The sequence below is a fragment of the Leptosomus discolor genome, chromosome Z, assembly GCF_034619465.1.
Source record: "Leptosomus discolor isolate bLepDis1 chromosome Z, bLepDis1.hap2, whole genome shotgun sequence".
Lineage (NCBI taxonomy): Eukaryota > Metazoa > Chordata > Aves > Leptosomiformes > Leptosomidae > Leptosomus > Leptosomus discolor.
In genome coordinates this window covers 68,681,672-68,709,632 of record NC_141419.1, presented here as the reverse complement: position 1 = coordinate 68,709,632, position 27,961 = coordinate 68,681,672, and the positions used below count along the sequence as shown (strand labels likewise).

Here is a 27,961-nt window from a genome sequence, read left to right as displayed (position 1 = left end):
AAATTAGACAAAGATAATGGCATGGAACATTTGGATACTCTTTCCTTTCAGAGACTAGTTTTTGCAATGTCTGACAGATCCAAACTGACAGAGAGTGTAAAACTGTTTATGCATGCCTGAACTGAATATGCTGTAGATTTTGTTTCTTTAATTTTGCTATAAAGCCAGTGGAGCGATTGTGTTTCTGAAAATTATTTACATTTGTACATTAGTAGACATAAGAGTGAGTGGAATGCAGCAAGCCTCGAGCCTCTGTTGGGAAGAAAACAATCATCATCTCTCCTGATGTAAGGAAATTGAAAAAGGAAATTATGGGGTGAAGTGATGAGTCACTATCTCATTTAGTAAATGTATTTGCTGTTCAAGCCGGAGTCCTTGGAATGATTCTAAAAAGCCCAGTTTGACGGTAAGCCTTTGTCCTGCTGCAGTCGTCAGAACTGCCCTGCAGCCATGAACTTCACGTTGGCTGCTTTTGACTTCCACTGAGAAGTGGGACGGGTTCCTGCCAGAGAGCCTTGCCAGCTGCTTGTGGATGTGTTTCTTGGTGTACAAGGCAAATTTCTAGCTGCCAGATGAGTGCATGCGTCCAGAAACAAACTTCTGGCCACTTGCTTTATTGCTAATGAAAACAAAGATTTTTCAAGGTGCATTAAAGTGAGGCAGATCATTTTTTTTCACAGTGATAAAATCAGGTTGATAGTAACTAAAAAGCTTTTGTAGGCACCACAGGGAGCACAGGTATGCTTGCAAGTACTACTCCAAATTGCACATCAACAGTGGACCTGGGTGCGTTCACGGTTGATGTGTGGCCCCACCTGCTGGTAGAGGAGGAAGGAAGCAAGAGAGAGGAAGGAGCTTTAACACCAGCATCTTCCATGTTGTGTTTTAATCGTCACAGGATACAAATAAAAGTGAGAGAGCTTTTAAAAAGAATATTTTAATTAACCAATTGATACTTCTGGGAAAAATATGTTACTTGGAGCACACAGAACCCCCTTTTGATCCTGAAAGATAACCTCAGACCTGAAAAGGCTTTTGTGGCTAAAATGCATCTTTTTTTCCCCAGCTGTATCAATTAGTCTAAAAAAATACTGCCTTTTGTTGCACATTTTGCTTTAAGAAAAGGAAAGAATAAGATACTCCTGTTTTGATGCTATGAGAAATACTTTTCTGTTTTATATCACAAATTTTAATATGTCTTCCTGTAGTTACAACAGTGGCATTATGTTGAGTGACTTTACTTACCTTTCTCTAGCCTTATGTAATACTGATTCAGTCTGTTAATACCTCCTGCTGGTATTGAGGAATGCACCTGGGGCAGATTTAAAACAAGGCAAAGGTGAAGTAGCCTGCTCCTCTCCCTTGGAATCATCTTGATCAGTTCCTGTAGCTGTGATCCAGGAACATCTGAAAAAAACACTGGTTAGCAAATAGTTCTTACTTAGGCTTGCATATGATAACATCAGTCTGTGAGTTTCAGCAACACATGGTGCTAAGTATTTGCCAAGAATGGATCATTCTGCACCCTGAGCAAATAACCGTGCCCACTTAAACACTGTGATGCCATATACACATCCAGACTTTCTTGTGTGAAAGAACACAGGTGTTGTAACTGCAGCTGGCTGTGTACTCTTTCACATCTGTGTCTTGCTCCAAAGCTGCTTTCCATGATGAACATCCGTGAAATCAATCTGAAGGCTAGAATACAAAGAACTGCTTTATTTTCATAGCTAGGAATGACAAGGGGAATTACAGGACTTTTAAAAAATATTTATTTTCACTGGAAAAGGATTTTAAGTCCTGAGAATACTTCAGCAAGAATCTAGGTACTTAGAAGAATTTAAGAGAATTTTTAGCTTTTTTTTAAAAAAAAAAAGTAATAACTGTGGTTAATACTTACTAACTTCCATTCATGCTTTCAGCAAATATATGTCTAAAATATAATCCTATTTTGTGGTTTTATTAATAGAAGAGAATTTTTTTTGCTTTTCTGTTATGTATTACATTTTTGCACCTTGTTATAGAAATGCCTGCATCCTTGGACATAGCTTGAAGTCTTCTGGCAAAAAGTTAGCAGGTGTAACTTTGTACTAACTTGACTGCTTTTGGTCAGTCTTATGAATGCTGTATGCAGCAGTCCACAAGACTAGCACCAAAACACTGTTCTTTATTTTCACATATTGCTCCACTTTATAAAACAGTTTGCATGTAAGACAGTATTTAAAAATAGTGTTCAAGATGACAGCTTTTCAGGTAATAATGATCTGTAATCACAGTCCTCAGGACAGAGTTTGGAAAGCACACTGCTGGCCTGAGCTGGGGAAAGATGTGATTGTATATGGTTTGTGCACTTTAAAAATATCTTTTAAGACTATCCTGTACTTCAAAACTACTATGTAAACTATGGCATGAATTACGAAAAAGGTCTTTAACAGTTCAGTTACTGTCAGACAATTTGCTTGTATAATCCACTGGATCTGTTTGTATATGCTTGGCATCACTTTCTGTGTTAGAGCATTTCCCAGAGGTTAATGTCTGAGATAGTTTCTTCACTAGAGATTGTGGATGTCAAGGGCAAGAAGTGGTATCTACCCTTGGCAGGTCTGAACATGCCAGTTTCCATCCATGCTGGCAGATCACTTGATGGTGTCTAGGATGGGAAGATGCTCCTGCAGAAGGCAGACCTGCCACAGGAAGAGCAGTTACTTCTGGTCCATTCAGCTTCCAGAAGCTGTTCAACAGCTGTTGTATTTTTCAGTAAACAGACAAAGCATAGATGAGGCTGATGTTTCTTTGCCTTTTTTTTTTTTAAAAAATTGAGTTTCTGTATGTTGGAAAACCAGACAAAGTTAACTGTGCTTTGCTTTAAAGTTTTGATGCTTCCTTCTAAAAAACATGCACACATAAAAATATAAAGATACTGGCCAAAAGCCAAACTATTCCACTTAAACACATCAGATGGGTGTAATTCAAAGGGTCTCTTCCTTGCCCGTTCTCCATGTAGGGTTGGATTTGTTGGATACGGTATGTCTGAGCAGTCCTGTGCTGTAGCCTCCTGGGAAGGAAGGGAGAGTAGCACTGTAGTCTGTAGATCTGTAGTCTGAGCAGGGAATACACCTCCAAGGAGGCATGGCTGCACCAGTTTTGTATGTCTTGTTTACAGATAGAACAATGCAATATATTTGTTGGGGTTAGGAGAGAAAACTTTAGTGCTATCACCAGTTTCTTCCTAGATCTCCTCATCCCACTTGAACAAGATTGATAGGTAGCAGATAAGCACAGAGGATTATTCTCGGCTAAGAAACTTTTAAATGGTACCTCTCAAAGCATGTTATGGCTTCTCCAGCAGTCTGTTTAGAAGGGAAGGCTTTTAGTTTGTGAGGTTACCTTTTTAATTTTCAAGCCCTCTTCCTAAGCTGTTTTTGGCTGGAAGTAAACCAAAGCACTTAAATTAGAGAATTAATGAAAGAAACCACTAATTATGTGCAGTGGTAGATAAGGCTGCACAGCAGTGTCTGGTTTCATTATCTTTCTATCCAGGAACATTCCAGAAATAAGCAGTTAAGGGCAAAGATTTGCAATCCTTTCCCTACTTGCACATGGTGTTCAACCCTGTGACCACACATTCCAGTCCTCTATTGCCAATTTGCGATTTTTCATATGCTGTGCTTGGATGGAGATGTGAAAATGTCTGTTGTGTTCATGAACTTAGCTTTGAATTGTCTTCTCGCCAAGACACAGCTGCTTGGCACAGGTGAGGAGAAACAGAGGTCATGGCAAAGCTTTCCACCATTTCCCACTTTCCTCCTAGTTGACTGGTGCATGCTTGAGGGGCATGTGCCCTACCATGGTCTGCAAAGGGCTGTGAGGCTCTAGGGCACCATGGGGTGCAGTAAGGTGTGACCTGTGCCCATGATCTTCCTATCTCCACTGATGCATGAGTCGTCTGTGAGGGGTCAATGCCTCTTGAGAGCTCCTCTGAAACAGGGCTCTTGACTGACCAAGCTTTGTCCTCGTGCTGTAATACGGTCTTTCATTCTTAATACGATATTTACTGCACTGTTTGCAGTATAGCCGTTCCCTTGAGAGAAATGTCAGAAAATGTCATCCCTTGACATTTTGAAGCAAGTTATTTTGGGTACTTTGGAGTAGAATCTGTACAGATGTTTGAGTGTAATTTAGAATATGTTCTTGCCAGCCCAAATCTACTCCATTGTTCTGGATCCAAAATAGCATAGCTACTCGTTAGCCTACATAAGCAATTTTCTTATGGAAAGAAGTATTTAGGGAGGCCTTTTGTTCCAGCGCAAGCCAGTTCTGAGAATAAAGGAGAGTTTTTTTAGTGATCCTCACAGTCTGGCCTGTTCAATAGAGAAAGTGTTAAGGATGCATATTCAAAACAGCAAGAAGCAAAAACTTGATCTCAAATATCTGGAAATAAAGGACCTCTGTTCACTCAGGGAGAGGTCCTCAAGGGCACAGAGGGATGAATGTTTGAATACTTTGGTTGAAAGATTAGCATGCATTCCCAACTGCTTTCATGTTTTTCTAACTTCCTCTTGGGTCAAACTTAGTGCTGACAACTCCAAAACCCTTCTGGTAGTCTGTGTAAGCTACAGCCCCCTATCTGAAATGAGAGATTTTTGGGGTGTTATATTAAATCACTGGTTTAACTGAGTTCACTATGGAGTGACTAGGGTGAAGTCTTGCTTCTTTTGAGCTGTCTTCTGGCCTTGGGGAGAATTCTGACTGTCTGCTAGAGGAGCATTTGGTGCTCATCTGTTGTATGTGATACTGATAGTAGCTTTGGACTACTCTCTTAGTGATAGTTAAAAGTCTGATATCTTCAATACTAAAGCTTGCACTGAAAAGCATAGTGGGCTGTGGGTGCCTTCCTCAGTGATTTAAGATGCAGGACTTTGAGTTGCATGTGCAGTTCAGCAAAAAAGGGGAAGACAGTTACCAACTGTTACTCTTTTTCTCCAGATGTTTCCTCTACACAAATATCTAGGGGTATATTATGACACAGTAAGAACACACCAAAGATGAGAATGGTTGGGTTTTTTTTTTTTGCTTTACATTCTCTGTTTGATCTAAATAGCCAGTCAGTCAAATACTGTGGTACATTGGTAGTTTAGCTGGAACATGCCCATGCTTGTTAATGTGAGCTGCTATCTTCTAAACAGGGTATTAAAATGCTTTATTAAAAATCCCTTTGGATGCAAACTAGAAATAAGATTATTTTAAAGTACTGATGTTCTTGAAAACATTATACATGTTTGGGTTTTTTTTGTTCACTTAAAAGACTTGTTCATACAAGAAGCATCAGGCTTCTATTCTACTTTCTACATTTATGATAAATACAGAGTTTTATTACCTTGATGCATATATACAGTGAATTACATGTTCTAGTAGGAGAGCATTGTTAAGATTGCAGAACTATGCGTCTAAAACTTGTGTTTGTACGTGTAATTACACCTTCTTGTAGCGTAAGCCATCTGATAGTTTTTAATTACATCGTCATCTAATCCCTTTTCCTGCTTGTCCTTGCTTTGTCCATTGTCGAGGTCTTCACTGAATGAGAATTACTTTTGTAATTTGTGGTCTTAAGCCACCTTTCCTTCACAGCCTTCAGGCTCCACTCTGGAAACAGGTTTCCTCATTACATCTTCTGCTCTTTCCAGTGATGTGACTGATAACAGCTTTATAGAGGTTCATGTTCACCAATATTAAGTCATCTTCAGGACACTGTTGTGAGCAAAGGTACTATCATGATTCCTGTGAGGAACACGGTAGACCAAAAAGACAATTAAAAATACTGTTTTAAGATAGTTTAAGGTTAATCTCTTTATAGTAGGGAGGTCATTTGGATAAGCACTTCAAAAAAGTTGAATCTGGGATGGAACTCTTAAAAGAACTCAACTCCGACACTTAAATATTCATTGAGATAACTAAAACCAGGAACCAGAACTGCATTAGTATTGACAGTGTAAGGCTTTATTTGTCACAAGGAGCGAGTACCATCTGCTCACTCCACATCTGACTTCAGTTACTGAGTACTGGGTGTCCAAGATGATTCCTTGCAGAACAAATCTTCCTGGTGTACCTCTCCCTGCATCATCCAGTTTCACCATCTGGAATCCAAATATAAGCATCAAAAGCAAAAGAATTACTAGAATGTGAGTGCACAGATTCAACAGATGTGGTGACATACTTTAGTGTTGTCTCACTTGTTTCCTGATTCTGAGAATTCAGTTTCAAGTTCTCAATACTTTGTTGTACATGTGAAGTATGTCTTGCAACAGAAATATGTATTTCAGGGACATGCATGTCTTAAATATCTTTCGCTTTAGGTTTTCATGGTGCATCTTTAGTAGTTTTGCTTTTTTTTGCTGTATCACAGTTGCGATTCACAATGCAGGAATTTTTGCAAATTATTACATTATATAGTAAATTACGGTCCTTGAAACTTGATTTTCATTTTCTAATACCAATCAGTAACTTGCTTACTTGAAAGATGCTTCTGCTACCATCTTTATTCTGCTGTGCTATAAACTGCAACCTTATTTAATTGAGGTGTGGCAGTGCAACTTCATTCTAGGGTGACAAAGTTTTTTCCTGGATTACTGTGTTGCTGGCATCACATGTAAGATTTCTCTTTTGGGAAATACTAGTTTAGAAAGTGGAAATCAAGGCAGCTTCAGTATGGATGATACATGAGTAATGGGGGAGGTATGAAAAATACTCTTGACACCTGGAATGGTTATTCATTAACATTCCAGACACACTAGAAACATGAGAAGAGTGTACTGCTGAGGAGGAATCTGTACTGTCTTGCACCAGACCTCTATGCCAAGTTGGAGAAATTGAAGGATAAGTTTACTCTATATGAAGTTGTCTGCACAACTTTTGTATTTTTAGGTTTTTCATATTGCGTGTCTTCTAGATACTGATGGGGAAATTGCAGGATCATTGGGTTTGTATGTACAAACAAGATACAGGACTGTGAAGAACCATGGCATTTGATCTCTGAAAACCAAGAGTGTATGAATGTATGCTCCTATGGAAACCTCGAATTGAAAAAATCATTTGTAGTGGGCTGGAGAGGCATTTGACAGATTACGTGCAAGTACATACATGTGTATTTCATTATTTGGTTGCCTTAGGAGATTGGTGTTTAAGTTGGAAGATCTACTTATGAAAAGCAAAGCTCTTTAGCTGGCAGGATTACAGAATGCCTGAAGGAGAAGGAGACCGAATGCTGAGAGAGAAAGAGAATGGGTAATGTGCAGAAAGCATGGGGAAGCTATAAAGCCAGCAGGAAAAAGTAGACTTAAATGTGGTTCCAATTTCTTCTACTGGGCTCAAGTTGATAGCTATGCAGCAGTAAAAGCGTGAAGTTCCCTTATTTCAATATGAATTTAATGTTCTGGAAAATACAGTTTTCTGTTATGTTAAGTATGATTTGGTCACCTGTTTGCAGTCTGTCAGAAATCTTTAATCCATGCTTATTTTCCTGACTCAAATTAAATAAAAAAAAAATTTAAAAAATAGCATCTTGCTTTGAAGTTTGCAAAGCACTGTCGTGGCATAAGTGGACACTCTAATAGGCTTTGAAACTTTGTTCTTAGTTTCATAGAATCATAGAGTAGTTTGAGTTGGAAGGGACCTCAAAGATCATCTAATTCCAACCTCAAAGATCATCTAGTTCTAGTCTCTGTTAGCTTAATGCAAGACTATAGTATTGACTCCCAGTGTATCTTAAATTTCTGCATGTAATTTGGTGATATGTAATTTGTAGCTGGTTGGGGGGGGGGGAAATCCCCAAACAATAAAATCAACCCAGTCTTTATACATGCTAGTTTAGAACTAAACTATACTGCCAGGTTTTGGAAGCAGCAGCCAAGTAAGTTGAGTATGTGTGTCTAGAGAAGTCTACACCTGTGGCCTCGTACTGTCTCGCTCAAGTTGGGTCCCTTTGCAACCCCAGGTAGCACAGATTAGAATATTCACTTGGTCTTTTGCATTATTTATTCCTTGCTTTATTCCATTAGAATAACTGGCTGCCTCGCTCTGTCTCGTAAGACTTCTCATTTTGAGAGCAGGATTGAAATGTGGGAAGCCGACTGGTGGAATGCTGACTGATGTAGTAAAACACAAGAAAGAGAGAAGTAGAAGGGCTGGCTCCCCTGAGAGATCAAGATGTACGCTATTTTAAAACAAACAAACAAAAAGCATTTGCCTTAAAACAAGACCTAGATTTAGATGGCTGCTCATACTGATCTCTCTAGAAGAGGCTATTAGTGGCACATTTACTATGAAATATTAGAACCCTTTGGGAGGTGGCAGGTTCCTGTTTAGCAGTTCTGAGTCCAGCAAAAATTATGTACCTGGTGGTACCATAGCAGAGCTTAGGTGAGTTACACCAGCTGTTTGCTGCATCTACCATTTCTGAGAATCTTAGTCTTGTAAAAGCCTCAGTAAAGTTCTCTGAAGATGCCACAGCTGAGCTAATTAAGATAGAAGTTTTACCAGCTTCATGCACAAGTTTGGAAGGGTAAAATTAGAAGGAGAGATAGATAGATGCTTATTCTGATCTAGCAGGCAATTCATGTGAACTACACTGACAAACAGGGAGTCATAAACCTGTTAGAAAAATCAGATTAGTTTAAAATCAAAGCATTCCTCTTCCTTCTGTTCTTGACAGGGAACTGTTTCAGTGTTGGTTTTTTTTTTTTTTTTTGAAGGATTCTCCATCTGGGAGTCAAGTGAGATATCCTTTCCCTTCTTGGCATGGCCCACATTTAAGTCAATAAATAAATAAATTCCTTTAGAAAGGTAAAATGAAACAAGAAAGAGATGTTCCCTTCTGGTTGGGTCAAGTAACAGTAACTCTGGTTCTTTCTTTTGTCAAGATGACCAAGGGATTCCTCTGGAGCACAATAATAAAAACAGACATGTAAGACTTCCTTTTTTTTTTTTTTTAATTTTCTCTGGGTTTTGTTTTGTTTTCACCAGTAGGATAGTAGGAGAACAACCAGGATATACCTGGCCTTTTGACAGAATAGCAGCCAGTTCCCAGTCCTTGCTGGCCGGTGTGGAAGAAAGCTTACTCCTTCCAGCCAGCAGCCTTTCAGCTGCACAAACCTCTACCTGTTTCTTGGTGAGTCACAATTGGAAGACCTTTTGACATGTTTGATCACATCTTATGCAAATCGGGAGTTATCTTTACTACTTTATTGCATCCTATAATCAACATTCTGAAACAACTGAGTGACAGTAGCTTTAAGCTCTGTTTGTACATACCTAGAAATAGATATAGAATTATAGATAGATAGATTGTATTTTCAGATATTCGTGGATTGGTTAGAATACTAGCTAAATTTCTTGGCAGGAGCAGGATGGTGGAAAAACTGTTTTGGTTTTTTTGTGTGTGTGACCTGTAGAAGCTCTGTACACTTGCAACACTTAAATATTCATCAGATTAGTATTTCTGGGCATGATCATTTATACACTCAGTACTTTCCTAAGTTCAGAGGCATTCGACTTAAGCATGGATCCTGCTCCCTATAAATCTTCTACAAGGAAGTTGAAGAACATCAACAGCATGTTCCCCTATGCTGAAGTAGGCCAGTGCAGGGCAGTTGCCTGGTGGCAGAGGCAAGGAAGGGAAGCAGCAGGTCAGAGTGTTTCAGGCTCGCTTCCTGAGTCTTTGTGGAGGACATAAAAAGAGCTTCTGCCTCCCTGGCTTCTTCCATGGAAGAGCAGCTTTCATTTGATCCACCTGAATTAAAAATCACAGGGAACATGTTGTCAGTTCTTAACCACATGTGTTTGGTTTTTTTAGTTTGCCAGCCCTTCTGCAGTTTAGGCTTTCCAAGACCACTTACAAAATATTTTTTGCAGTTATTTCACTCTCGTCTGCTCAGTCTCACTCCTTCACAACACACTGCTTGTTTTCAAGAGGGCCACATTTTTCTCTGTTTTATACCCCAACAAACTTTAACACTGTAGGGTTGCATGGAGATTGCAAAAGGATTTCTTGAAGTTGAGTGCTTAGAATTATGCTCGGGTTTTCTTAAAGAGAGGCTTTGCCTCTTGCTTTTAGTCTCTTTGCAAATGAGACTGAAATCCTGTTCTATGCCTCCTTACCCCGACTTCAGTTGATCATTGGCTTGAAGATGGTGATATAAAAACACTCAGTTTTTCTTGCTAGCTTTTCATTAGCACCAGCTTTGTTGTTATTTTCAATTCTTTTTTTACACTTCCTATAAACAGATTTTGCACTATATGAATTTCTGCAATGCAATGTGCTAGATAGTACACAAACGAAGGTCTTTGTCCAGTTGCAGTTAGCCAGCCAGTTGAGACCCTGGCTGTTTTGTAAAGGTCCATAAAATTTATTCACCATTTTAACTTCTAAGGTCTAAATTAAAGTTACTTCAGCAGTGGAGTGTGAACAGTGGTTTATGGGAGAGAGGTCTTTAAGTTCATGCATTAAGTACATGTACTTCATATTCCATGGTGTCTTTTTTCTATAGCATCTTGATAGTGTAAAATATATTGGAATGAGAAATTAGTGCTGACGTTGCTATGCAGAGAAATCGCAACACATGTATGATACAGCTCAAAAAATCTTATTGCATACAGACTTAAGAGTTTCCTTCTTTATCTGAAATTAAAGGTGATGGTGGGATTAACTCTCTAAGTCCAGTTCAGGAATTTCATAATAGTGTTGTCAGATCATTCCATGGTTTAATGACTAAGTATTCATCCAGTTTTACTTTCTTAGAAGATTGCCTTTCAGCACTGCTGTATTTCTGTTGCTACAGCTAGAAGCCTAAGCTATTTCCTTATTTCCTCCTTTTTTTTTTTTTTTTTTAAGAGGAGGAAGAAGGCTTGATTTGAAATACAGTAGTTTCCAGAATAAAAAAGTCCTTCTGATGCTGGATTGCTGTTACCATTGTTTGCTTTTTTTTTTCTGGGTGACTGTTTTGCACTCATTATTTTCAACTTTCTGTGTACTTACAAAATTTTCCCATAATTCCTAAAAGATGAAGGAGCTGTTTTGGCTTTTATCTGTCAGCAGCTTCTGCCAGTGCTTTTATGTAAATCTTCCAGATCTAAACTACTTGACTTCTCAAGCACAGTAATACACATTATCTTTTTCCTGCAGTAGTGAAGAGCTTACTCTTTTCCTCTAGATTGCTTGCCTGTGGATATTTTGAGGGGGATTTGTTGGCATTTCCCCCCCTCAGTTCCTCCACAGCAAAAAGGTAGCAAAACAAAGTAGTCTTCCAGAGCAAAGCAACATACTGTCCTGAATTTTTATGTATTATGATTATTGAAGAAAAATAGAATGTTTTAAAATATGCTTCTCAAGCAGTCATTATCACAAATCAGTGATGGCCTTGCATAAGAAACAACTTTGTGGTATCAAATAAAAGGAAACAGCAGTAAGGAACATAGATCCTTTACAGTTAGGACAGATCATTCTGGAGAGAGCTTCAGCATCCCCAGTATCTCACAATGAACATCCATCCAGCAGTCCTATCTCCGTTACAAAGAGCAGATGCTGCTGGAGCACCATATGGTTATGTGGAAAGGGAATTGAGGTTAGTAATCTTGGTGGGTTAGTGCCATACTATTCAGAAGAAAATACATGTCGGTGCTTTTTAGGTGAAAATGGTTCCAGCACAGGAACTTGCTTTATCTGTGAAGTTTTACCTGATGGAGGTCTGTGAAAGCATCTCACTGTGGCTCTCCACTGGCGGGCCAGAACCAAAATTTTCAAGTGCCTCTTGAGATGGGCCTCAGCATTCCTTCCCTTAAAAGACAGGCAGCTGTCTCTCTTTTGTGTGACAAAGGTTTCTAGGAACAACTGAGTACACATTTCCTTCCCCACTTTGCTAAGAAGAGCAAAGTACTCTTGCATGGGAAGCCAAGTTGAGATGAGAGGATATGAAAATTCAGAGAGAAAATTCAGAGAAAAGTAGTCAGGAGAATATGAGCCTACTGAATGACCATGTGTCCTAGTACAATCTGGATAATGCTCCAGGTGGTAAATATCTCAGCTCTTCAGCTAGGTTTTGTCCCTCAAGAGCACTAGGGTTTGTGTGCTGAAATGGACAGGGTAATTTAATTGGAAAAATGCGATGTTATGTGGAAAGAGAGGAAAGCAAGAACTGAAATTGCACATGCCGCCTTAGTTCTTTATGTCTTCTTAAGTTTTGAGTGCCTGACCTTCTGGTCTTGATGCTGTTTTAATGTAGTTTTGTTCATGTGCCTGTAGTGTAGCAGGCATCAGGAGCTTTGCTGCTGATTCCTTGTAGAGTGACTATAGTAAAATACTGTGTAGATGTATTAACTTGTGTATAGTCTCTTTAAAATAAATTATGCTTTTACCGGAGATTCACGGTTCCATTAAAAAAAAATCTAGAGTGCAGAAGTTAGTAGAATATCATGGCTTTAATATCCTTGGGAAAGATGAAGTAGAGTTTGTGGGAATGCAGCTGGCATCAGTTCTAAGAGATCGCTTACTTAATCATAAGACCAATAAGGGAGGCTTTGTTTGTAGAGAACTATCACAAGATTGTTCCAATTCTGATAAGGGCTTCTAGGTACTACTACTGCAATCTGGATGTTTAGTACAGCAATAACCCTAAATGATGCACTGGGAACCTGATAAGTAGGTCACAAGATGCAACTGCCAGTGGAACATGCTGTTTGTCCTCACACCTGTGCTATCCACACTACACTTGAATATTCAGCGTCACGTATTTTCTGTCTTGCTATCATGTATGGTTGCATGTCAGACCACTGCCAGAAGCTGGAATGGTAAGTTTTTCATTGCCAGTTAGTATCTCTGGGGAGAATTGGGCAGAATTACTCAAATTCTTGCAGAGCTCAGCTCTTTTCCAACTCTGGAGCAACAATCCTGAAGGAGAGGGAGGAGGGAATATAACAACCCTCACTTGACACAAAAGGCAGTGTTTTGCACTTCACTGGGTCCGGCTTCTTGGTTGATCCTGTCCTGTCACTCCCTTACTGTCATCTCTGTCATCATCTCCTTACTTGTGGGGATGCAGTAACTTGGTACCCACATCACATTTTACCTCTCATCTGCTAATAATCTCTCTGACTGAAAACTGTTGGCAAGAAGCCTTCAGACATCAACAAGACTCGAAAAATAGGTGTTGGCTTATTAAAATATTTTCTTTCTCTGTCCTCAGAATCATGCTTGGGTGACCATGCTAGCTCGTTCTGTTTAGAGACAGTAACCTGCTCTTCTGTTTAAAGTGATGCTCTTAGGGACTGCGAGAACACTGCTAACTGCTGTGCTCCTTCACGTCACACAGGGCTTGGGGTGATCCTTGAGAATGAGGGGTAAACAGGAATTACCTAGCAGTCTTCCACCCCTGAGAAAAGCATGGGAAGCCTTTAGCCATGCCCCATGCTCCAAACTACGGGAAGGAGGTGAGACATACCTCTCCCAGAGACTGGCAGTATCACAGCCCTGGTGCCAGGCCTTTGGGTTCAGCTCCAGCAGTGTCTGTCCTGGGCCCCTTCTGTGCTCCTCAGCTTATTGAATGCCCTCTTCTACTAAGAAGCAAAAAAAGCGTCTTTTACTACATTCTTGTTTATTTCTTATTTTACTGTTTCTGCTTATCTCACAGCTCTTTGAAAGAACAGTTGAATAAGCAGGTGGTTTTCCCATCTCTTCCTTGGGTTTGGGGGGGGGGGGTTCTTTTGCAAAACACTTTGTGTTATGTATGGCATTGTAATGCAGTGTACTGCGTGCCAGAATATTGCACTTAGTTAATATTTTTTTCATAAGCTTTGAAATTTTTCCTCAGAACAGGGCTGCTCATTTCTCTGATGATGTTAATACTAACTGTAAATAGTTGCAGTCACTTCAAATCCTAAAGTCAGTTCTGGTTTGAAAAAGAGTATTGCAAAATCTCACCCATAGAGGGAAGCTGAATACTGTCTTTACAACAGTCTTAACTGCAGGGTGCTTTTTAAAAATTATCTGTGCTTCAGTTGAAGCCAACAAAGAACATCTGTTGTCTTATTTATAGCTCCTATTTCTAAGAAGTATATTCTGCAGCAGATGAGAAAAGTGCCTGACAGCTCATAATTCATAAAGTTACTGAAGTTTAATCTGATAGAATATTATGTACAGAATTCCTTCCCGGTACAGACAGTATCACTTCCCTTTCAACAGATGATAGAAATAGGGCTTTATGAAACATTAAATTAATAAGTGTGAAACGTGATTAGCAGCCACTATTAGAAGTATTAAACTATTGTAAAGGAATGTAGTACTCTACACTGTGTTGCTTCGTGGTTTTACTTTTCAGCTTATTTGTGGAGCTAAACTTCCCTCAAGCCAGACACCATCGTCTTTTTTTTTTTTTCTCTCCACATTTTCATTTTGTCTTGTCTTAAAGGAACTCTTTGTTGATTGTCACAGCAACTCTGTGACAAGCATCCATTTTTACGTCAGAGAAGGGTTAAGAGGCCCCAGGTTTCTTTTGGGAGAATTGGTACATTATAAAGTATGACTTTCTATATCAAATCAAAGCTTTATTCTGTCTAGTTCTGCCATCTGTTGTTTTTTAGATTATTTTCTTGCACTAATCTTTATTTGCCTGGTCTTGTTACCCTTCTTTTCACATAGTTGCCCCTTATTAGCTCTGTGAGTGCAGCTGGGGATGAAGGGAGGAATTAGTTCTCCCAGCCCCTTAAACTTCCTGCATAATCACCATGTACATGATGTTTTCTCAATCAGATCATTGCTTACATGTATGTGCTGATAACCCTGGAAAGTATCTAGGCAAAGTATTTGACTTGTCTCAGTTACAGCATTGTTTTATACAGGTGATAATGTCTTTTTTGACATACTATGTATAGCCAGGATAAAATGAAGTAACATTCAGTTTTTATTCTAACCCTTCTAGATTCAGTGGGTTGCACTATAAATGTCCTAATCATAATATACATATATTTTTCTTCCTGGAAAAATGACTGCCTGGCCTTACTCTGTTAAGTGCCACATATATTATAACAAGTTGTGTACATTTTTCTACAAAAGTCAGTTTGAAATGCCCTTTTTCAAGCTTATAGGGATGTTGTCAGTACCTGCCTCATGCAGAGGATTCTGGAGATGCTAGCTTTGCATTTTTGGCAGTACACTGGGACTGACTGGAGTTCAGAAGGTCACACTGGTGAGAACTCCTACAGTTGTCACTCTTTGAAATAAGCCCCTTGGAAAAATTCTTGTCGCTCTGTGTTCCTGATGTAGGATCAGAAATATGGTTGCTTTAAAAAGCTATTTGAATTCCGTAAGCATATTAACAGAGTACTGTTTATCCCTGAGGGTTAAATGTTATCATTGAGATGCCTTAGGAAGGGTGTTCTGCTTTATTCAGGTGTTTCTTCATTAAAGACAAAGGAAAAAGAGGAGTGACTTTTTCAGTATAGATCTGTATTTCCCTCTGTGGCTAAAATCTTCAGTGTACCATTAACACAGAACATCTGAATGAAGTTGTTACTTTGTCCTCTAGTTCATACCCAACAGCTACTGATCGATGGAAGAAGTAGACTGTGCTGGCGACATAGGATTGAAGGATTTTAGAACTGGCATTTCCATCTGGCTCCCTGGTTGTACTCCAGTCACGTAAGGTCACCAGCAAGCATCATTTCCGTATTCCTTTTCGTAGCTCTGAGATAATACGTATCACAATAAATCTTGACTCACAGACGTTCTTCTGCCTCCATAAAAATGGGTTTCTTGTAAGCCCAAAGCCTGATAGTGTTGGTGGGCCAGACCATTCCTTTTTCTAGTGCTGGGACAGTCTTCACCTCTCTTAATTTCTCCTGGATCTAGTCTCCTTTGGTTGCCAAGGCTTCTGTGGTATTCTGAGTCCACAGTCTGCCTGACTGACGACATCTGATAAAAATAAAAGACAAGTAATAGTAGACAGACTTATTAAGCCACTTGTAACGATGTGTCAAATTCATTGAAGCTTAAATCTCTTTCATATTTTTCCATGGATAGTGTTGTCTTTAAAAATCTTTCTAATGAAACCAATACTGGAGAAGGTGGTAGAGTCCTGAATAGCTCTTCCTCCTGCCATTTTCAGTGATGCTTTCAGCCTCTAGGAGGATTTAACTATAGCTGAACTAAATCATGTCAGGTCAGTGGGGTCTAAGGAGAGGTATTTTTCTCTTCCAACAGTTGCAGCTGAATTTACTATCTATTGCAGTCCTTGATTTATCTGATGCACACAGTGACATCAACTTGTCTTCACTCTCACCTCCTTGTCTTTCATCCTTGCCCAGGGAAAACGTTTTGCTAATAACAGTTGAGCAGTTCTGAACACTATTTGCCTGTTCTTTTGGTAAATGCCGTTAGGGTCTCTGAAATTACAAATGCCAAGAAAAGGTAACAATCCTCAAATCTCAGAGTGAATTTCTGTCTGTTATTTATTTGTAATACCAGACTCATCTTTTTCTGTCTTGGTCTGGCATTGAATGCAAAGCACAGATCTCTATGGAAACTTTCTCCATAGGGTTTGGGGTTTTTTAATCTTTCATACTGTTCTACTGAAAGTTTCTGGAGGAATTACTGTTTCTTAAGACGACAAAGAAACGTGTAATGGACCATGAAATGCCCTCTCACTAAAAGTTAGGAGTTTTGTGTCAGCAAGAGTGATTTCCCTCTCTGATGGGTTGTGAGGCTCGTGTGGTCTTTCTTCCCTGGCTGATGAAGGCAGGTGCTGAGGGGCCTGCGATGGCTGAGGCTCTGCATCTGGACCAGCTGCCACTGCAGGGCTGTGAGAAGCCTTGAGCCATGCCGTCACACGTGCAGAGGCATCTTCTGGTGCTTTGCAGTATTACAGGATCTGAACTCATGTTTTTGCAGGCATGGCTTTTGGTGTGTTCTCTGAAGCACTCCTCTCTCTGGTCTGGGGGTCACTAGCAGTCAGAACACAGGAGTACATGGGACCACCTCAATTTATACCATTGCCTTAATGGCTGTGGAGGAATGCAGACTGCCATCGTTTTCCATGTGTCTTCACTTGAGTTTGACATATACTGACAAGCGATGAAATTCAGCCATTATGGGTCCTTATTGGAATTCAGATTCTGTTTCAAGGAAGGTGGCTTGAAATAGTGGAACTTTTTTGAATTCCATTTCCCATACCAAGTAGAGTATGTAACTGCTAAAATAGCAGCATTTTGGTTATTTTATCAAGATCTATGAGGAAAGCAAGCTCCCACATTTCCCAGAATTTTCAATAGCAAGCATGAGTGTTGAACTTTGTGGAAAACCCTCCACTTTCCACAACTTGTCATGCATTGTGCTACTGGTGGTGCCACTGGCAAAAGTTTTACATGCTCTATCAGCCATTGTTTCTTTAGTTGGCTGGCCAGTCTTGTTGGAGGCATTATCACAACTTGCCTGACAATGACCCTTACCTTTGCATTTCTCTTTCTGCATTAATTAATATGCTTATGTTTATTATAGTTAATTTCAGTGCTGGTCAAACCATTCACATTTGGACATACTCTATGACTTTCAAACAAGGATATGTGTAAATCTATGAATGCATAACTCACTGTGTTAGTGGATACAGTTGCATGCATAAAGAGTATACCTGCATGCACATAAGCCAATTATGATCATCTTAAGACCTTGGCTCTCAAACATGAGGCCTTCATGTAGAGATGTGTTGTCATTGAATGCAATATGTATGCACAATCTTAAATGCCATTTCTGAAGAAAGAACGTGCATGGAGTAATCTTGACTCAAAGCTAAATCAAGTAATGTTAGTGTATAGTTCCTGTAAAATATTTAGAAATTAAACTACTTTCCATGGTGTGTATTGTTACATTTTAAGTTATATTATTCTTTTTTATGTTCATTTTCATTCTTTTCCTAGCAGTAATGATTTGGCTCAGAAGTGTCTGAAGCCAAATTCCATCTTTAAATTTCCACTTGTCATTGCCAGGTACTAACTCTAAAGTATCTCTTTTACTGAGAACCCTTCCAAAAGGTGCAGCTGCCTGCTGGTTTCATCTTGCACTTTGTAGCTGCGTTGGCAACCCTTGAACATAAGGTATGCTCTCATCTCCCATATGTTGCCATTGCCTTAGAGCTGTTCAGGCCTGTCTGTATCAGAGAGAGGGAAGAGTTCGCAGATTGGAGCGAACCCTGGGTTGTGGTTCATCTCATTGGTTCTACTGTGGCAAGGTAAAAATAGAGCTAGTGGAAAATCCAGCTTTTATCATGTGTCATCAGAAGCTTCTTTACTATCTGGAGACCCACTAGCAGACTTGTGACTAGAAAGAAGACGTGAAAACTGTATGACAACTTTTCAGAACCTTAATAATTTGGAGACTCTGGAGTTTAAAAAAAATAAAAACCAGGAATTCGGGGAAAAAAATGATTGCTTTAAGTGAAAAACTGGTACTGGACTGTTGCAAAGGGATCTGCAAAGTTGCTCAGATTCTTAAGAGTGGACTTCGTTCACCAAACCTTTGTGCTGTGCTTCAGCGTGCTTCAAAGCCAAAGATATTTTCAAAATCAGGTACTAAGTGCAGGTTGCATGTGAGCTTTTATTCACTTCTCTTTTACTAGAACTGACCTATCTAAAGTTTTTCTTCTCCTCTGTAGATCTTAATATGCATGCTGAGTTTTCTTCTGGAACACTTAATCTAGAATCAGGACTTCTTTAAGGATAACTCTGGGAGTCAAATTGTTTTTTTCCAAAATTAGGTGTAGTTTTCTTCAGTTTAATCTCTGCGGTTTCCTCTTACAATTTTGAAATCGAAGGGCACTGTTCCCAAATTGGGCTGTCTTTGGTGTAAATGTTATAACATGGCTTCAGTTCCTCAAATGGTCTGTGTTTCAGCATGCCTCAGTGGAGGCTGCTTGGAGTGCAGCATGTTCAATTTGAGCCCAACTTGTGTTTGATAAAGCAGATAAAGCTAAAATGGATGGAATCTGATGGAACCTGAAAGAGGTTTGAAGATCTAGAGAGAAGAAAGGTCCATTGCTTCCCTGTGTAGCCTGTTCTGCACTAATAACTATACTTTGAGATCTCCTTGTCAGCTACACCTATATAATATGTGCTTTCTTTGAATTTAACTTATATTCGCAGTATTCTACTAAGTCAGCTATCTGAGAAAACTTAGTGTTTATTATGTCTGCTGATTTGCATTTTTCAGTTAACTAAGGTGCCACCAAGGAAGGGAAGTAGTGTGGTTTTATCAGAACTTACCCTCTAAAAATTATGCAGACAATCCTTAGTTACAGTGCTGTCTTTTGTTGCTTTATCATGTAAGTCTAGTGTCAAGTTTTCTTTTATTTTGCCTGGGACTGATAATGTAAGTCACATGTAGTCATCTTACTTGTCCTTTCAGAGTGCAGGTCAGGCATTAGAACTCTTCATCCCCAGGAATTGCTCTGATTTTCCACAAGTCATTAAAAAGTAACATCAGCAGGCCAGAGATCTGGTTAGGCAACCCTTTTGGGACTCCAGAATGCTCATTTTCTGGGCCTCCTAAGTTAAACTGTTATGACTAACAGATGTTTTCCTAATGTCCTTCTCAGTTATGAATGGACTGGGAAGTATTCCATCATTATTGTACCACCATTCTGCTTCTTTTTGCAAGGGACATGTCTCAGTGTCCCAGTATGCTCCACTTCCATTACTAGCTCGTAAATAATTATTATTTATTGTCTTTCATGTCTCAGTTTTCTGCAGTTCCAGATTTCTTCTGTACCTTCCTTGCTGTCTTACCTCTTTAAAATTGTTTGCATTTTTAGAAAGTTGCATAATTGTTTCTTTCAAAATAGGGCAAATTCCCAGGGAAAATTTTCTGCTTTCTCTTTCTCAGTTGTGGTATATTTAATTTTGGGGCTGTCTCAAAGTTTTTAATTAAAAACTCTGTTAATATTTTGCTGTTTTGTTTTGTTTTTTTCTTTTTCTCCTTTTACTTAGTTATCCTCGTAATTTTGTTAAGTTTCAGTCTTCTAGAAATACGGTGAGTGCATGTACATACACATGCAGTCATATATGTACATGTGTGTTTAACAATTGCTCTCTGTTTGTCTGTGGTGAGTTTAATTGGGCAGAGATCACCATTGCTTAGGCAGCTAGCAACTTTTACTTCAGTGATTAAGCTTTGTTTATCAGTCATAATCCATCAAACTATGCCAGATGTTTCTGGCAGTAGTTTAATAATATCTTTGTGTAAAAGTTCTAGCTTTCCAAGAGTTAAACAGGACTGCTCTAAAACTTTTGAATTACTATTTTGGCAAAAGTAGTGCGTTTAGAGATCGATCATCCTCACATCACAGAGCCAGAACATTCCTTTATACAGTATGTTCTCACCGTGAAGGAACTGGATTGTGTGAAAACTGACTTTGTATAAAATCTGTCTGCAGGTTTGTTTGAATCTGCGAAATGTCCCTCTCTGATTATACTGCTATTTATTCTTAACCAGTTGTTGTAGAAAAGAAAATTCTTGCTTCAAGAAAACTATACTGTTGGTGGTATTACGCTTGAAAATGAAAGCAAGCAGAAGTTACTGAACTTCGCATGAGTGTGAAATACTTGTTTCTACTGCTATTTCAGGCCTTTGAAAGTCCGTTTTACCCAGGGCGTCAGCAGCTCCCAGATGGGGATGTGTTTAGCTCCCTCATCTGGTGCATATTTGATGTAAATGTTTCAGATCAAAAATTTTTTCTTTCCTTCCTTACATTTTATTTCTGCCCTTCCACAGACTGCAGACTTTTATCGTATTTTCTTTTCCTAGGAAATATGGAGAGTGATTGTAGAACTGACTGAGATCCTTAAAAGGAAATGCTATAAAAATGCAATTTTTATTCAGCTTTCTGATCATTTGTGTTCTCGTTTAGGCCTGACAAGTGAGATGTTTGTTCTGTTCTTAAATATTAACTGGTTGCATTATGTGTCATAAACAGAAATTGCATTCGCCTGTAGCTTGGCTTGTTTTTCTTCATTTTCTTTTACAGCTTTTTCACTTCCAGATCTTACGGAGCAGTTTGCACCTCCTGATGTTGCTCCACCGATTCTTATCAAGATAGTGGAGACAATTGAAAAGAAAGGTAGGTTGAAGAATGAGCTACCAAGGTTTTTTGTTACTTATGTGAGACAAGACTGCAGAATCCAATCCAGAGCTGGCATCTCTCCTTTCTAGAGATGCTAATTCATCACATTACTTAACAGATATGAAATAATCTTATTTAAGGTTTCTGGCATTCATTTCTGCTCAGTAGAGGCTATGTAGACTGTAGGAACAAAACCAAAGTTTACCTCAAATGACATTTAATAAGAAGTATTATTGAAAGGTAAGGGAGAAGGATTTGGATTGCTTTGTTTTTTGGTAACTAATAAGCACCTTAAGTTGGTTATGGAAACCTCATCACAACATTGAATTGGATACACAGCCAAACAAGTAACGTTTTGCCCCAAAGCACGGGAAAAAAAAAAAAAAAAAAAAAAAAAGAAAAAAAGAAAAATTTACAAGAACTGGTTTTATGCTTCAGGAGCCAATTCTTTATTGCTGGTGTATGCTGAGCTAGCCAGTCTGATTTTTATGGTTTTTTGCTCTTCTGCTTTCCTGTGTTGATGCCTCTCCATTCTGTTAAGGCTTTCCCTTTCTTCTACTATGTTTTGCCTCTTTTACCCTGTACCTCTCCTCCTGGCTCCTCCTCTGATGTCACCTTTATAGTCCTGGTGAGATAAGGAGCAGCTCAGTGGGTCCTGTTCGTTGAGTGGCCTTACAGCCAGGGAACAAGAGGAAAAGTGATATTCTGATCATATTCAGACTGCTGTCCTTGGGGACATAGGTTCTCACATAGCGCTCTGACACTTAAGAGAGCATAAGCCTTTCCTGAATGAGTAGGAGCTTGCTAATATCAATGAGAAGGGCCAGTATTTAGCAATAGTTTGCAGAAGCAACTAGTGCGTCTAGGAAATGCCACTGATGCTATTAAATTGTCAGTGCTCTGCATCCCTGGGTATGGTCTCTTTCCTTGTGTGTTCTCTATTTTCACTGAAGTAGGTAGGTTGTAAACAATATCTTTCACGTGAAAACACTTTATTGGTGTCTTTTATTCACGAGGTTTATCAGACATATTGTGTGATATATACAGACATTTCCTGTCACACCAGCGATGTGACAGTCGCCCTACATACCCCAAAGTCAAAGGTGACCTAAGGGTTACCTGGCTTATAGAAGTGGCTGTCTATTGTCTGAATAGAGTGCCAAAGGTTAGGCACGCTTGTAACTTAGAAATCTCAGTTAAATCTTTAAAGCTAATTAGGATGTCTCAGAACTTTTGTCATGTCTCTGTCGCATTCCTGTGGGGGGTGGTCTGACTCAGGTTGCTCAATTCTTATCCACCTGCAAGATGTGGTGGTTCCAGCTGGTATGTAGAGTGTAAAGGAAGATCTGTTTCCAATGTTACTCCTGCAAGCTGTTTTCTTTCCTGGTGTATGTGAATTGGTTCCTAGTCCTGGCCTTCTACAGTCAGCCCATGTAGAGTTGTACAGAATACCTGGGACTGCTGGCATCTCTGATCTTCCTTGGCCAGCTCTTTCTGCAGACACAGCAGTTTGCCTGTGCAAACAGGTGTCTTACAGCCTTAAAAAGCAATCACACTCTACAGTGTGGTGGGTGGATGGTGGTGGGAAAATTTTGCTAATTTATCCTGTAAGTACTTATTTGAAGAAAACAGAAGCATGTGTGTCATGCCAACAGTCACTGGAATACTAATTTATCACATTGATTTTGTTTTGAAGGTCTGGAGTGCTCAACTTTGTATGGAACACAAGGCTCAAGCAGCTCAGCAGAATTAAGACAAATTCTTGAATGTGGTAGGTAAAATTCTCTCCCTTAAAGCACTAGGCAGAATTTGTGATCAGACTGCTCCTCTTTTCTTTGCTCGCCTCCTCAACTTGTATATTAAAAAGACAAAGTAAAAAAGGTTTCTAACTTTTACGCTTAATATGACTTTTACAGGTTGTCTTTTATTCATGGCTCCACTGTGTGGTTTTTTCCAAGAATAATTATTTTAATTGTTTCTTGATCACTTGCTTGTTGAAGGACTGACAATCTAGCTCTACAGAGAAAAACAAAGTGTTTTGTTCAGAAGCAAGATAAAGATACACTATTCCTGTAAGAGTGCAGGTTATTATTTTGTAAACAAATGGCTATTTGTTTACATACAGTTCTCTGTGTGCCTTTTTTTTGGTCTAGTAGTTGGGGAGGCAATAGCTGCACATTTCCTGCTTGCTACAGAGGTGAAACTGGAAGGGAGAGAATTGAATTAATGTTGCTGCAGTAGACGGGGTTCTCAGGTTTCAGATGGTAAAATGCAGCTACACCACTAATACCACATACCTGTTCAAGTTTCCTGAAATATATTTCCTTCTCTTTTTGGTACTCTTTATTTCTCTTCAGGCCAGAATATACAGTTGCAGTATGAGAGATCAGAAGCTATTGTAGGAGTGTGTGACCACGCCTTTGCAAGCTGGTGTGCAGTGTGGGTGTGAGCTTCCACTTGCATAAAAGAGCACAAAAATACAAGGGCTAGAAAATGAAACCAGTTACATGTCATGTTGCCAAACGAACAAAGGAAGCAAATTCAAGCTGTGAATTAGCTTTCTTCATTTGTAGTAATTAACAAAACGAACAAGAGATGGTACTATGTGTTGTCTGTTCCTTCGAATCAAAAGAGCATCCTGTCCTTTGCTGATTGTGATGTGAGTGAAGAAGTATATGAGTGTAAGCGAGGAGAGGAGATATGCATGTGGTGCTAACAGCCTAAGCCATATTTTTAATACTGTAATTCTATTTTTCAGTCCGCATAAATACAGATTTTATATGGCACCAAAGAGAATGTATCTCTTAATTTATCTGAATGCCTTCTTAAATTTCTAAACTGAGGTGTACTTTTATGAAAGGTTTATCTGTCTCCTGAACATGTGGTTTACATGTCGTCTTGCTTAAAATGTAATTAGTTTTGAGAAAAGCAAACAGGACTTTAGTAACAGTGCATCTTTCTGAGTTCTTTTTAAGACAGGATCAGAATCTTCCAGGACTGAGCCAGTGCAGTGAGTGACCAGATATGTGGATACAGACATATCACATGTCCTCTACCTACTCACTTTGAATTAGCAGAGTGCTAATTCAGAAGGCAAAGTTGGCTTTGGTCTCAAAGTTGTGAACTACATTAGTGTGCTGTTCTGCTTATAGTTAAACTGCTCTCCATATTAACTGGGTAACTGTTAGCTTCAACACAGTGCTATCTAGCTCCAAAATTGAAGCTGACTTACATCTGGACTGGCCAGCAGGTGGAAGAGTTCAGGTCTGTTTATGACATTACACCCAAAGAGTTGCAGAGTACCACAAGTTTATTCTTACTCACTTATTCATTATAATAATTCAGGATATACTTCAGAGAATTGTTCAACGCTGAAAGAACCAGGATTTAACCTGACCTCTGAAATAAAAAACATCCCGTGAGCAACAAAACTAGTGAAAACTATTTCTTCTGAACTTGTGGTTGGATTCTCTGACACATAATCACTCTTGTAGAATTCATATCCACACTGCAAGCTTTTTATCATTTTTTTCCTCATGCAAATTCTTTGATGTCTGATAAGAATTGAGCTCATACTGTAGGCTGTTCTTTGGGTAAAACAGGTGGTGGAGGAGCACTAAGTTTCTCAGTACCCCCTTGTGGCTGCCTTTTTTCACAGTACGTGTAGACACACCGCATACCTGATTCCTCTGCCTCCCTGTTGAATTTGGTTTAAACTGGCCAAATAGGTTCAGCAGTTACTTTACAGGGGACTTGGCTAGCCTAGAAAGTTGCTCAGCATTAATACCTCCAAGTCCTTGTACCAAATGTGGATCTTTCTGTGAATATTTAGGACTTTACTGCACCAGAGTTTCATGTTTTAAGATTAAACCTACTCCTGCTTACACTAAGTAAGCATTTCTGTATTTTCCTATTTTTATTTTTGCTGCTGATATTCCTTGCTCCAACACTAACAAGTAGTCCTTTATGTGACACTCTCAAACCTTAGCCCGAGTCGTAACTATCCTGGAAGGATATCAGGTTTTACAAGATAAATCCTAACAGCTGCATAAATCATAGAATCATAGAATCATTAAGGTTGGGAAAAAAAGGTCTTAAGATCATCAAGTCCAACCATCAACCCAACACCCTCATGCCCACTAAACCATGTCCCAAAGTGCCACATCTACCCTTTTCTTGAACATCTCTGGGGATGGTGACTCTACTGTCTCCCTGGGCAGCCTGTTCTAATGTTTGACCGCTCTTTCAGTAATTTTTCCTTATGTGTCCAATCTAAACCTCCCCTGGCACAACTTGAGGCCATTTCCTCTAGTCCTATCACTTGTTACTTGGGACAAGAGACCAAACCCCACTTGGCTACAACCTCCTTTCAGGTAGTTGTAGAGAGCGATAAGGTCTCCCCTCAGCCTCCTCTTCTCCAAGCTAAACAGCCCCAGTTCCCTCAGCCGCTCCTCATCAGACCTGTTCTCCAGACCCTTCACCAGCTTCATTGCCCTTCTCTGGACACACTCCAGCACCTCCATGTCCTTCTTGTAGTGAGGGGCCCAAAAGCGCACACAGCATTCAAGGTGCGGCCTCACCAGTGCCCAGTACAGGGGCAAGATCACCTCCCTGCTCCTGCTGGCCACACTATTGCTGATACAGGCCAGGATGCTGTTGGCCGCCTTGGCCGCCTGGGCACACTGACGGCTCATCTTCAGCCGGCTCATCTTCAGCCAGCTCATGTCGACCAGCACCCCCAGGTCCTTTTCCGCCAGGCAGCTTTCCAGCCACTCATCCCCATGCCTGTAGTGTTGCAAAAAAACCCCACCAAACACCCAGTTCTGCACGTGTATATTTGTTTCAACTTAACCACATAAGTATTTACAGACTTGGACCCTGAAGTTGTTAATCAAACTTCCAGACATAATAGAAATAGCTACCAGTAGAGAAGCTGCATTTGCCCAAACCCTTGATTAACACTTACTTCATACACAAAGTATTTACAGGTAAAACAGCTGTTAAAAATATTCTGATGTTCCATAATATTGCCAACATGCAGCAAGTCACTACCATTATTCTCAGTTCAGCCCTGCACTGTATATGACAGAGAGCCCTATGGAGCTGTGCAACCCATTTGGTTCATCGGTTGCCAAAGGCCTGGGCATGGTGTTGAGCACTGTATGTTCTTCATCTCAAAGATGTTTCTTGGTGTCTTACACTCTTTCTTACGAGTTGTTCCCCATAAAGCAGATATAAGTTAGCAGTTTTGGCTTGGTATAAAGCCCTAATACGAGCCTGTATATTTTTTCCGGTTTTTAATGTCTGAAAAGTATTTTGTTTTTTCACTTTAGATGCTTCTTCATTGGATTTAGAGATATTCGATGTGCACACTTTATCAGATGCTCTCAAGAGGTATCTCCTGGACCTGCCAAATCCCATCATTCCAGCAGCTGTTTACAGTGACATGATTTCTGTATCTCAAGGTATGATTGTGACACTATTTCTCAAATGTCAGACTAAAAAGATTTTATTAGGGTTCCGCCGGTCCAGCTGTCATCCACAGAACAGGGAAGATTCTTCACAACCCGGCAGCATCTCAGAAAGCATTTACCTTCACCACTTTTTAGGAAAGCTGTTTCAATTCAGATCTAGATGTGCATTATTTGAGTAAACATAATGAAAAATGTAAGGGATAACACAGTTATCTTCATTTTAGTAAGTAGAATGACTATAGAAAAATGAGGGGGAAAAATCAAGGACTTATCTGTATGCAGAAAGCTAATTTTTAACTTTTTATCACTGCTGACAAAGTAAATTTATCAGAGGTCATGGTGTTCTGCAGTACATTGGGAGTTGCAGATTATGAAGTAGGAAATAGATGCATGTGAGATTCATCATTTACAGTGGTCATTTCAAACAAGTACAGCTTATAGACTTTCACCATGTGGGCCAAGTATTCTGTTACACATCTCAGGACAGGATATTGTTACTGGTAACCTTCAAAGTCAGAACAGCACCTGTGAAACTTATCTGGTGCATCTCAGAATTACCCAATCATGTGTGACGCTAAACACAAGACAGACTTCTACCAGTACACTCTGAACACATTGTGGTTTTTACCAAAATGCATATCTGTTTCCATTTGACTTTTAGATACTTGTTCTTTACTCTTCCCTGAGCATTTCACTTTTTTCAAAAGAAGAAAGAAGTCTTAACAGCACAGAACGACAGAATTATCTTTTTTTTTTCTGTAAAATAGATGCTTCCAAAGGAGTCATATATAGTTTCATTTTACTTGTTGAATTTTCCTGTGCTAATATCAAGAGCCTTTTATCTGTTTGCTTGCAGAAGTGCAGAGCTCAGAGGAATATGCTCAGTTGCTGAAGAAACTCATCAGATCTCCAAATATACCTCCCCAGTACTGGCTCACACTCCAGTATTTGCTCAAACATTTCCTCAGAGTTTGTCAAGCCTCCAGCAAAAATCTCTTGAATGCAAGGTCTCTGGCTGAAATTTTCAGCCCTCTGCTTTTCAAATTCCAGATAGCAAGGTAGGCGGGTCATCTTTATTATATTCTGTACTGTAAATATGGGTTAGTTATATAAAAAAGTAAGTTTAATTAATTAATTTTTTTACTTCTAATGTGGAAGGCATTGTTGTAAATTTTTCCAATGGTTATTGAGTAATTCTAAGGTAAACTTGCGTTTTTCCTAGTTCTTACTGCCTAATCCATCTCTTGCAGCTCTGATAATACTGAACACCACATAAAAATCCTAGAGGTTTTAATCGCAAGTGAATTGAATGAGAGACAGCCTGTACCAGGTAAAAAC

General features: G+C 39.4%; 1 protein-coding gene across 1 annotated transcript in view; it reads left to right on the top strand.

The window, feature by feature from the left end:
• The window catches only part of PIK3R1 (phosphoinositide-3-kinase regulatory subunit 1), a 54,273-nt gene that overhangs the window by 4,927 nt on the left and 21,385 nt on the right, over positions 1-27,961 (top strand). The window contains exons 2-6 of the mRNA XM_009955757.2: positions 21,054-21,146; positions 22,846-22,920; positions 26,483-26,614; positions 27,480-27,681; positions 27,874-27,953. Of these exons, the coding sequence (XP_009954059.1) occupies positions 21,054-21,146; positions 22,846-22,920; positions 26,483-26,614; positions 27,480-27,681; positions 27,874-27,953 (582 nt within the window). The remainder of the gene's footprint in view (positions 1-21,053; positions 21,147-22,845; positions 22,921-26,482; positions 26,615-27,479; positions 27,682-27,873; positions 27,954-27,961) is intronic.